Below are 12,793 nucleotides of genomic sequence, written 5' to 3' on the forward strand. Positions count from 1 at the left end.
CTCATAATGTCATAATTTGCTGTCCTCCAGTTTGGTACTTTCCCCACAAGATACAGGCATATCCTTATTCATAGCTATCTTAAAATATAAGGCATTATAATAATTCTTCCCAAAATGCTCTCCAACTGAAACTCCAATTAATTGGCCGAGCTTGTTTTCAAATACAAGCTTTACTATGGTCCCCCTTCTCTGGTTGGGCTATCTACATGCTGTTTGCAAAAACCCTCTGAATGCACCTAACAACCTCTACCCCCTCCACAATGAGTTGATGCAGGGGATAGGGGCTCAGATTTGTGGATCATTAGAATCTCTTCTGGGGTTGGTCAGACCTGTACAAAAAGGAAAGGCTGCACCTAAACTGGAAAGGGAACAATATCCTGGTGAGCTGGTTTTCTACAGCTGTTGGGGAAGGTTTCAACTAGATTGGTGGGGGCGGAGGGGGGGGGGGCACAGGCATGCGCATTTCCTTGGCATTGGCAGACTGGTTCCAGCTGCAAAGGGAATTATGGGTACAAAGGATGGCCATTTATGCCATATTGAGCCGCCATTGCTGCCCTGAGTAGGCTTGTGAAGTGCTGGAGCAGCCCGAAAGTGGCCTGATGAGGTACAAAGTAGCCCCAAAGTGACCCAATGAGATGCCGGAGCGGGGCTCCAATGAGTTCCAGAAGCATTGCACTCCTTGATGTTGTCTGAATTGGAAAATAAGTCTTATGAGGCAAGATTAGCATAAATTGAACTTTTTCCTTTGGAGCAAGGAAAGATGAGAGGAGACTTAATAGAGGTCTACAAGTTTCTGAGAGGTATAGATAGGATGGACAGCCAGTGCCTTTTTCCCATGGTAGGAATAGCAAACACCAGGGGACATATGTACAAAGTGAAGGGAGGGAAGTTTAGGAACGACATCAGGGGTAAGTATTTTTCACAGAGAGCTGTGGGTGCCTGGAATGCCTTGCTAGGGATGATGGTGGAGGCTGAAACATTAGGGGTATTTAAAAGACTCTTAGACCAGCACATGGAAGAAAGAAAAATAAAGGGCTACGAGATGGAATGGTTTAGTATTTTTTAAATTATTTTTTGGTAGAAATGCATAGATTGGCAAAATATCGAGGGAAGAAGGGCCTGAATTGTGCTATAATGTTCTATGTTAAGCCTCAAGCACAAAAGAAGTCCTAGTCAATACTGGGGAAATTAGTCTCCCACTGTAAAATCCTTGTTGCTTTTACATAATTCCATAATCTATCAACATATCTATACCTCTATCTCTCTGTGGTTATTAGGAGGCCTGTTGTACAACCCCATTAGTATGATTACAGCTTTCTTATTTTTGATCTTGTCTCAGTGCATGAACTCTCCATTATGTCCACTCTGGGTGTAGCTGTGCCACACACCCTGGTTATTCCGAATCTTTGCTCATCCCAGAGTCCCTAATCTTGCCAGCCGTACTCTTCACTCTAACAGGAACCTTAGGTCCCTGCCTTTCTCAATTTTAAAGGGCTCCTACTTTCCAGATACATCTTTATCTGCTATCAGCTTCTGCCATTCAATCTTTGCAAATTCCTTTCTAATGCCATCAAAATTAGCTTTGCACTAATTTAGGCCTTTAACTTCAAGCTCAAATTCCAAATTTGTTTATCATCTGATTTTACCAGTACAACCTGACTAAACAAATTTCTTTAGTCCACAGTTCACAACAATGCAAACACACATACAGACATAGTACACATTCAGACAAGTACAGTTCATATATACATGTATTTAAAATAAATGTAATCTTTGGAAGACTACACAAAAGAGTCTGGAAAAACAACCAACTGAAAAACCTCACAAAGATTAGCGTATACAGAGCCATTGTCATACCCACACTCCCGTTCGGCTCCGAATCATGGGTCCTCTACCGGCATCACCTACGGCTCCTAGAATGCTTCCACCAGCGTTGTCTCCGCTCCATCCTCAACATTCATTGGAGCGACTTCATCCCTAACATCGAAGTACTCGAGATGGCAGAGGCCGACAGCATCGAATCCACGCTGCTGAAGATCCAACTGCGCTGGGTAGGTCACGTCTCCAGAATGGAGGACCATCGCCTTCCCAAGATCGTGTTATATGGCAAGCTCTCCACTGGCCACTGTGTCAGAGGTGCACCAAATAAGAGGTACAAGGACTGCCTAAAGAAATCTCTTGGTGCCTGCCACATTGACCACCGCCAGTGGGCTGATATCGCCTCAAACCGTGCATCTTGGCGCCTCACAGTTTGGCGGGCAGCAACCTCCTTTGAAGAAGACCGCAGAGCCCACCTCACTGACAAAAGACAAAGGAGGAAAAACCCAACACCCAACCCCAACCCACCAATTTTCTCTTGGAACCGCTGCAACCGTGTCTGCCTATCCCGCATCGGACTTGTCAGCCACAAACGAGCCTGCAGCTGACATGGACATTACCCCTCCATAAATCTTCGTCCGCGAAGCCAAGCCAAAGAATTACTTAATAAATAGTAGAGTCTCGAAGAGTTGTTTTAATACTTAATCAGTCATTCAGCAGTCTCACTGTCAGTGGGAAGAAACTGCTCCTCAACCGGGTGGTTCTGGCTCTAATACTTCTATATTTCTTTCCCGGCGAGAGTAGCTGGAAGATGCTGCGCGTGGGGTGGCAAGGATTCTCACTGATTTTATGAGTCCCCTTTAAACAGTGATTCCAGTAAACCACATCAATGGGGAGAGAGACCCCAGTGATTCTCTCTGCTGTTTTTATGGTACTGTGGATAGACTTCCAATCCCATGCTCTACAGCAACCATACTATGCATTGATGCAGCCAACCAGGATGTGAGAGAGAGAGAGAGAGAGAGAGAGAGCTCCTGTAGAAAGTTGACAGAATGGTAGCTGGTAGTCTTGCCCACCTCTGCCTTTCTCAGAAAGTGCAGTCACTATTGCACCTTCTTGACAAGTGAGGAAGTGTGTTTCCAGGAGAGGTCACTTCTTAACTGAAGTCCTAGGGTCTTGGTGTTCTGTACTCTCTCCTCTTTTGAGCTATTGATGTGTGGTGAAGGGTGGTTGTCCCTGGTCTTCCTGAAGTCCACATTTATCTCCTTTTTCTTCTCCATGTTGAAACTCCAGTTGTTGTTCTCACACTATTTCATGAGATTTTCTACCTCTTCTCAGTATTTTGACTCATCATTGTGGTTGATGAGGCAAATTACTATCAGGTCATCTGCAAATTTTATGACTCTGTTGGAGCTGGATCTAGCATTGCAATCATGTGTCAGTAGCGAGTTCAAGTGCAAGCTGAGCACACGGCCCTGAAGTGGACCAGTGTTCATCGTGATGGTGCTCGATGTTCTGCTGCTAACTTAGACATACTGCACTCTTTCTGTTAGAAGTCCAGAATCCATTTACAGAAAGGGGTATTGAGTCACAGCGAGGAAAACTTCTCCACCAATCTCTGGGGTATCATTGTATTATATGATTGTTGAGCTGAAGTCATGAACAGCAGCCTGGCATTTGAGGCATTGTTCTCCAACAGGGTCAGGACGGAGTAAAGAGACAAGGCTATTGCATCGTTAGTGGAACAGTTCAACTTGTAGGTGAATTGAAATGGTTCAGCGTCTCTGGGAGGTGTGCTTGATGCGTTCCATCACCAGACACTTGAAGCATTTCATAATGGTGGAGGTCAGTGCCACTGGATGGTAGTTATTAAGACCTGTTAAAAGGCCCTCTTTGGTACTGGGATAATGGTGGCTGTTTTGAAACCCATGGACTCCTGCAATGAGGTGTTGATAATATCCGTAAGGACCTCTGTCATTTGGTTTACACAGTCCTTCAGTATCAAACCAGATAAGTCGTCTGGTCCCACTGTCTTGTGTGGATTCACCTTGGATAGGATTCTCCCCACCTTGGCTGCAGCTATGCAAGGAGCCCTTTCATCGGGGGAGACGGAGCTTTATTTGCAAACCGTGCATAGAAGGTGTTCAGTCTGTCCAGATGGGACGCGTTGTTATCATTGAATCTGTCTTTTTCCATAATTGATCCCACATGCTTTCTTATTGACATATCTGGCATTTACCCTACCATGTTTCCCAAGAAATCAAATGTTTCACCCTCTACAGTTTGGCCATTATATTGTTTGAGAAAACCTTTTTGAACACATTTAAATTTTGTTTTTCACTAACGTATATTTATATTTTATATTTTTATATAAATTTTGAAGTAGAAAGCAAAGTTAGGAAAACCCACTCATGGGAATTGCCAAGAAATTATTTAAGTTTTTGTGTGACAATTTCTTTTCATCTTTGACAAAAATTATATTGACTTTTTATTCCCGAAACAGTGTCACAATAGAAGATATTTATTCAAGATCCATGACCAAATTAGCCAAAACAACAAGCAATTACAGTCAGTTGGGGTAAGTCTCTCAGAAATCTTGTACGTTTAGAAGATTATGACAAGTTAGATATTTTGAAAATGTCTTTTTAATACCATTTCCAGTTTGTCATTTCCACTGTTGTATTACTTTACAATTGATATTCCTTCAGAACATTTGCACCAGTATGGGATGTTTTAAAATTGTCGACTGAAAAACTAGCCAGTAGTCATTTGGATCTTGTACGAAAACTACAAGAATTAATTAAAGAAGTACAGAGGTATGGAGATGAACAAGCCAAGGCACATAAAAAGGTAAGGAGATTTGGTAAGTTAGTTATCCAGTATTACAAAATCTTTCCGCATACGCATTTAGAAACAATAATTTCATTAATAAATACATATGAGTACTTTAGTAACAAACTACAAAAATTGATAGTAATTCTAATCTTCGCAGAATCTTTTCAAGCATGTATCTTCATTTGATGAATATAAATCATTCATCTAAATATCTCTATGTTGAAAATTTAATTAGATCAATCAATTACCAGTATATAAACAAATAGAAATTACTGTTTCATGCAAATGAATGAATTTTAAAGTATATATCTATTCAAAGTTATATATCTAAACACATCAGTATCTCACCATCTAATAAATAACCTATTTTGATAACAGGGTAGAGTGTAGTATCAGTCACTGTATATTCTCCGAGAAAGGCAGGAAACTGTCGGGTGAACCTTCGATGAGTTCCCACCCTAGCAGGAATATCCTCAGATCAGAAGATCTAAATTATACATAATACTCAAGGCATAACTTCATAAATGCTTTGAAAAATGGCAACATGATCTCCTAGCTCCTACACTTGAATTTTCCTATGTAAGACAGCATATAATTTGACTTAATTGCCTATTTGACCTGCATTCTTACACTATTGGTGCACCAGGACACCGAGATCTCTTTGTACATACTCTTTTCCAATTTATAACCATACAAATAATAATCTGCTTCACACTTATCTGCATTATCCTTTTATGTCATGTATCTCCCTTTCTCTGTCCAAATCAATATGGTCTCATCAGTAACCTCAGATCCCACAGAACCATCCTTGATCCCAAGAAATTGAAATAAAACACCAGCAGATGTTTTCTTGAGGATTACCAAAGTTCAGCATTTATTATCCTGCCATGTGGGAACTCAGTTTAATGTGAGAGTAAATACAATCCAGTTAATTTCTGACAGCTGGTTAAGAGTGAAATGTAACCAGAAAAAGAGAAACAGATCACTGATTTCAAAAACTATATTTAATTATTTGAGAATATAACAGACATAAAAGAAATACATTGAAATGTAATTGTAAGTGGCATTGATAGAGTAGACAATATCACAATTTTTTTTTCTCAAGCATGTATCTTCATTTGATGAATATAAATCATTCATCTAAATATCTCTATGTTGAAAATTTAATTAGATCAATTATTTGCCAGTACATAAACAAATAGAAATTACTGTTTACATTGGGCAATGGGTAATACTAGAGGATATCTTTTTAAGGTATGTAAAGGAAAGATTAGGGGAAATGTTAGAGGAAGTTTTTTTTTAACACAAAGAGTTTAGTCACAGCACAGTAACATGCCGTTCCAGCCTATGAGCTTGGGCCCCCAAAATCACCAATAAACCATTTTGAAGGGTGGGAGGAAATCGGAGCAACCAGAGGAAGCCCACACAGACACAGTACAAACTCCTTACATAATGTGCCAGATTTGAACCCAGGATTGTAATGGTGTGTCGCTAACCATGCTGCCCAAGAATGGTGGGAAGCTGGAATGCACTGCTGGGCTAGTGGTTGAGGCAGATACAATAGGGACATTTGGAAGATTCTTTGAAGGGCACATGGAAGTAAGAAAAATTATGGATTGTAGCTGACCGCTACAAAGAAACACATACACGCAGTGTGGCAGGTTAAGCTCACTCCTTTATTAGAGCTGGAAAGGCTGCTTTTATACTGTTCAAGTTCCCTCAGTTTTTGCTGATTGACTGAGTCAGCCATATGACAATAGCAGGTGGGAACATCCATGCATATAAATGCCCTTCTTCCCCAGCCTGTTTCTGCTGAGTTAGCTGGGCAGATTGACCAACGCCATTTTAGGGCTGTTGGTCTGATGCTGTCCCAGCTTCTACCCCCGCTGGTTCATTGTCCTGGGAGTCGCTTTAGCGATCTCTGTCCACATCTGCTGCTGCGCGATGAGCCGGCCCGATCTCCGCAATTTCTGGCCGCAGGATTATGGTCTGTGAGTGGGGGAAGGGTTAGATTGATGATGGAGCAGGTTTATTGAGGCATAACATTGTGGGGTGAAGGGTCTATACTGTGTTCTGTTCTGTTTCCAATGCATGGTGTTAGTATATTTTCTAGTATCAGGGAACCATACAGTAAAGAAAGAGAATATTCATGTATATAATGACACTTTTAAAGAGGTATCTACTTATTCTCATTTCACTGATTTTGCATATCTCTTCAAATTTCCCTGTTTTTACATAGCTCTTCGAATTTCCTTTCTTGTCACCAAGAATGACTGATGGCTTTGTATTTAGTTTTAAATAGTGATTAATGCTTTTAGCCTGTAAAAATTGAGTCAAAATGTCACTCACCCAGACTTACATAAACTAAAATATGCTGTGAAATTCTGATGCACCTGATACCAGTAAACCAGCACAGTAATTATGATTTGGGCATGTGGACTAAGGAACATGTTACCAAACTAAAATAGAAGCCATCTGCATGTTAAATTATATTTTAAGGGTTCAGGATGGAATAAGATGTTTTTTGGCATACTCCCATTTCTTCTGGATGTAATCACAACATTTGAGAGTTGTAAACAAGATGCTAGCAGCTAATGCAGTACATAAAAGTGCTGGAGAAACTCAGTAGGTCGCACAGCATCCATAGGAAGCAAAAGGCAGAATACGTTTCAGGTCTGAGCCCTTTCTTAGGGATGCTGAAAATCATGCAGTCTCCTAAGTGAAAAGGTAGGGAGAGCATGGAAAGGAGGAGGAGCAGAAGGTAATGGGTGGATAAAGTGGGAAGATGGAAGAGAACATTCCTGTTGTCATTGGCTTAAATTGCATACGTTGGATGCGGAGACTGGTGGGGTGACAGATAAGGACAAGGGAAACCCTGACGTTGTTGTGTCTGGGATGGGTAAGAGCCAGGGAAGATGTGTGGTAAATAGAGGAGGTGTGGGTGAGGGCTGAGTTGATGGCAAGAGATATGAAGCTATGGTTTCTGAAGAAGGACATCTCAGATGTCATGGAATGTAAGGCCTCATTCTGGGGATGGATACAGTTGAATTGAGAAAAAGAAATAGAATCGTTACAGGAAACTGAGTGGGAAGGTAATTGTGAGTTTATAAAAGCTGTATTTAGATAGGGTGCCTCCTGAAAAGGAAGCAGAAAGATTAAGAAAGGGGAGAGAGTTACAAGAGATGGACGAAATAAGTTTGAGGTCAGTGTGAAAGTTGGCAGCAAAATGGATTAAGTTGATGAGCTCATCTTGGGTGCAGGAGTAAGCATAATATAATGGAGGAAGAGTTGAGGAGCCTAGGATGGATTGCTCCACTTATACAATGAAAAGATTGGCATAGTTGGAACCCATGACAGTACCCATAGCTACACCTATGACTTGGAAAAAGTGGGATGAGCTAAAGGAGCATACAAGTTCTGCCAGTCAGAAGAGGTTGGTGGTCGAGGGAGAAACAGAGAGCCATGATCCCTTCTTTATGGAGGATAGAAGTGTATAGGGACAGGACATCCACGGTGAAAATGAGGCTGTCCAACTCAGGGAACTGAAAGTTGTTGAAGTGATGGAGAGCACTTGTAGGAGTATGTAGGTGGAAAGGGACAACACCAAGGGGTGGAAAGGGACAACACCAAGGGGAACAAAATGGAGTCATTGTGATGTTACCAGGTATGACTGTAGTTATGCACCAAGCAAAACTTGATAATGAATTTTGCTCAAAAGATTGTTTTGTGCAAAATTTAGTTTGTATTTGTTCAATAGTGAATGTCTTCTGTGGTAGTTTTCTGGCATGTAAGATTCCAGTGCTTTGCAAAATTCCTTGTGCGACTTGTGAGTTATTTGGTAATTGGAAGTTGGTGCTTTAATTCCCAATCGTGGAAGTTAGCTTGTGGACATTAGTTATAGAATTGCCGCTGTTTTTTGATCCACATTACAGTACCTAACTTCTATTATAGCATTCAAGGTATAATCTTAATCGACAAGTCTATAGCAGACTAATCCCCATGCAGATAAAATAGAGGTACAAGAGATATGCTAGAATCTAGAGCAGAAAATGAGTGGCTGAGGGAACTTAGCAGGTCAGGCTGCAGAGATGGTCAGCATCTGAAGATGATCAAGACCCGAAACATTGCTCCATAGATGATGATTGACCTGTTGAGGTACTCCAACAGCCTGTTTTTTTTGCTTTAATGCCAAGCAAGGCTGTATTATTGCCCTAACACTATTATTCTCAAACTTTCTTACCTCACGCTGCACCTCACACCCAACAAAGTTCCCGCTGGAGCTACTGCAAGACAAATGGTAAGCTATGAATAAAATTTGATGAAAATGACAAAGCAATGCAGGAGCAAATTAACTGCACATGAGACTCCACCGTACTTCAGGGAAAAAAAAAATTCAAGTCATCTGAAGGTCTACGTTGTACAGAAAATCCATGACTTGAGTTTTTTCTTGGTAGCACAAGGTATCCAGCAGCTTGCTGATAACCATAATATTCAAATTGTTCAGTATTATTAAAGCTGTCCATGGTCCAAACAACCAAGACTTTAGCCTGCTGAAAGTCAAGAATAAAAGAGGATTTATCAAGGATAAGCTGTAGTCAGTACCTACTGCAAAGAGCACTTTGGAGAATTCCTTAACTATAAATCTGTGCATTATGAGTGTCCACTCCAACCCCAACAAGTTGATAGTAGAAAATCAACTGGGCATTGAGATAGATAGTATCATTGTTGAAATTCTATAACTCATCAGAGGGAAGCTTGATTCACCAGTTGGGGGGGGGGGGGGGGGTGGGTGATGGGTAGAGCAGAAGACAATGACAGTAGACCTCAGAAATGGCATCACTGGCCATCTTCAAGAAGGGAGATAGATCCACTTGAAATAACTACAGAGAAGATAATTTAAGGGTCCCTTTCCTCCAAAAACTGATGAGTTGTTCCCCCAAATGAGTATGAATGCAGTCTATTGAGAGGCACAATACACGCACTCTTCACTGCGTGGCAGGTGAGGATAAATGCACAAAACTGCACTAACCAGAATGCATGCATGGCTTTTATTGACTTCACGAAAACTTCATTCTGTTATCCTATGATCTCTGGAGTATTTCATGCTGATAATGTGTGCTAAACTGCGTAACTATTTAATTTCTTACTTCAATCATCAAATTATTCTATTTTGAATCTGATCTATTAATGATTAAAAGTTTATCAACTATTTTTCTGGTTGAAGCTCTTCACTGAAACAATGGACAAAAACGGTTATAACTGGTTGGTGAATTATTTTTTTAGAGTCAACTAACATTTCAAAATGCAATTAATCATTTATTTTCAATTATAGACTAAAGAAGAAGTGGCAGGCACTTTGGATGCTGTACAGAACATTCAGAGTATCACTCAAACACTGCAAAAATCTAAGGAGAACTACGGTGCCAAATGTTTAGAGTATGAAAGGTTAAAAAAGGAAGGAGCAACACAAAAAGAAATAGAAAAGGTTAGTTGGTAAAGTTATTTAGATTTCAAAATATGTTATTAACCCCAAATTTTCTCGTGATTAACTGGAATTCCTGAGTTGAAATATAACTGATCGGGTTAAAGAAAATGTGCAGTTAATGTGCTCTACATGCTGTTATTAGTGTTGTAAATCATCTAGCAATTTTTAGGGTAAATGAGTTGTAAATTACCACAAATAATTGAATGATTTCATTGCTCTGCTCTTGGCCTCATGAAAATGGGAATTTAACATTTATTGTACAGTTTCAGAAATTGCCATCTGTATTTATGCAGTAACTGCAATGAAATACATATCTGAAATTTACCTCTTGTATTTATCAGCAATTCCATTTTTAACCCTCAAGTTTAGGAAGGAAACAATTGACATTTTGTGCTTTCTCTACTGCAGATAATAAACTGTTCTTAAATAATTTAAAATTACATATCCTCTTTATCCAGTTTCTGTTTTCAGCATGGTTCAATGCATTGCCTACAAAAGATATAAAAAGAGATGTGGGTTTAGCAAGAGCAATATTTTGAGAGTAACTGTTTCTGAGGTCAAATTGCTGCGATAGGTGTTAATTATGTTTTATTTTTAAATTCTGACATGTATTACAAGATCCTGTTTTAGTAAAATGGGATTATCACTATAGACAGGAGGGACTGAATGGTCACAGTTAACATTGAACATTTCACACAAGTGCAATACAAGTCACAGCCTACGATACTTTGGAAGAACTGAGGGAAGGCTTGTCACAGTATGTTCCAGAATTCAGTACATTTGCAAAGACATGATTTTGCAAGGAAGAACCATTCTGGCTGATGAAGAGAAAGCAGCTTATGTGGCCACGCACACACAAGATTTTAAAAATTAAACACTGTTGGGTTCATTGCATGTTGCTGCTCATTACGTGCAGTTTGTAACACATGGTTTAAAAATCTAAATAATTGAAACAATTATTGCTTCCAATTACATAGATTTTTTTACTTTTCTGTAGAATGATGGTTCCTATTGACAGTTCACAGATCACTAATCACAGTGTATTCTTTCTTGAATAGTGCCCATCTAAAAGAAAAATAGTGGAAATTCCTGTAAATTGCATTAATGTCTAAACTAACAATTTATTAATTAATATAGATTGTGAATTTTTTTGTCTACTGTTTTAGGGCATATATTAGTCATTGAAAAGAGTTTTTTAATTCCAATAATAATTCAAATGGTCTTTCAAAATCAAGAGAACTGGCCTTTTATTACCTTTCACTCTCTAGCCCTCTTTCCATCTATTTATGTCATTCATTTTGTATTTATTGTTCTGTTCATTTCTGTCTTACTCACTAAAGAAATAGGAGCAGTATGCCATCTGGGCTATCAAGCCTGCTCATCCATGAGATCATGGCTGATATGGCTGTGGATTCAGCTCCACTTATCCGTTTTTTCCTCTTAACTCTTTATTGTCCTAATATGCAATAAGTAATTCTATCTATGTATTAAATATAGTATTTAATCAGGGAACCTCTGCTCCTTCCTTGGGTAGAGAATACCAGAGTTGCTAATTCTGGGAGAAGCAGTTCCTTTTCATTCTTTACTTAAAATCCACTCTTCCCAAATCTTGAAGCTATGTCCCCAGTTTTTTTTCTTTTCTCTCTGTCTACCTCTTTCTCTGTCATTTTCTCTGTCATTATTATTGTTATGCTGGACAGAAATAAGACCTTTGGATCACCTTATCTGACCATCTGTACCAATCCTGTTTACAACCACTTGATCTCAAGCCATTTGTGCCTTGTTGTTTCCAAGCTCCTCTAAATACTTGTCAAATGTTGTGCAAGTTGTAGTCTTCAACACACTCAGACATTGCATTTCAAGCTCCAGCCATTCTCTGGGTGAAAAAATTATTTTGTTCTCTTTTCCTCATTATTCCTTTCCTTAGTTAGACCTTTGCTCTCTAAATATATAAATCTGCTATTTTAGAATATCTGTATAAGATTAAAATAGTTTTAGATCCAACAGTATTTTTATTGGGTTGTTTGCAACCTTTGAAAGGTTTGGGATTAGATAAGTTCCAGCTTGCTTTTGTATATTTAGCTTTATCCGTAGCAAAAAAATGTATTGCTAGTACTTGGAAAGATACAAACATGATTGATATTAATAAATGGCATAATGAGATGAAATATTGTTTAATAATGGAAAAAATTATGTATGTTTTGCATGATAATTATATATTTTTTATTAATAAGTGGCTGTTATACTCAGAATATTTATATCGATTATATTTTAATATGTATATTTAATTTCTTTTTAATATTCTTTCTTTTTTCATTTTTTATTGGCTCTCCTTTGGAGAGTTGGCTGAAGGGGGGGGGTTCTTTTTTCTTTTTTTTCTATAGAGAGATATATATATATAAATTCATGTTCATGTTTAATTGCTGTATACGTCATATATTATTTGATTTTTGAATGAATAAATTAAGTTTTAAAAAATATATATATAAATCTGCTAGAGAAAAGAGTTTACTACTGTCTACCATACTCAAAACCCTCATAATTTTGTACATTTGTATTAGATCCCCACGTAGTCTTATCTGCTGAAAGCAAAACAATTCCAGTCTATCCCTCCTCATCACTGTGGCACTCCATCCTGGTGAATCTCCTTTCCAC

The 12,793-nt window shown here is 38.9% G+C and overlaps 1 protein-coding gene across 10 annotated transcripts in view; it reads left to right on the plus strand.

The window, feature by feature from the left end:
* fcho2 (FCH and mu domain containing endocytic adaptor 2) overlaps positions 1-12,793 on the plus strand; it is a 241,038-nt gene that overhangs the window by 61,568 nt on the left and 166,677 nt on the right. For all 10 annotated transcript variants that reach the window (XM_069937031.1, XM_069937066.1, XM_069937035.1 and 7 more), the window contains 3 exons: positions 4,322-4,396; positions 4,527-4,668; positions 9,986-10,138. In XM_069937031.1, the coding sequence (XP_069793132.1) occupies positions 4,322-4,396; positions 4,527-4,668; positions 9,986-10,138 (370 nt within the window). The remainder of the gene's footprint in view (positions 1-4,321; positions 4,397-4,526; positions 4,669-9,985; positions 10,139-12,793) is intronic.

The sequence above is a fragment of the Narcine bancroftii genome, chromosome 1 (genome assembly GCF_036971445.1).
Source record: "Narcine bancroftii isolate sNarBan1 chromosome 1, sNarBan1.hap1, whole genome shotgun sequence".
Lineage (NCBI taxonomy): Eukaryota > Metazoa > Chordata > Chondrichthyes > Torpediniformes > Narcinidae > Narcine > Narcine bancroftii.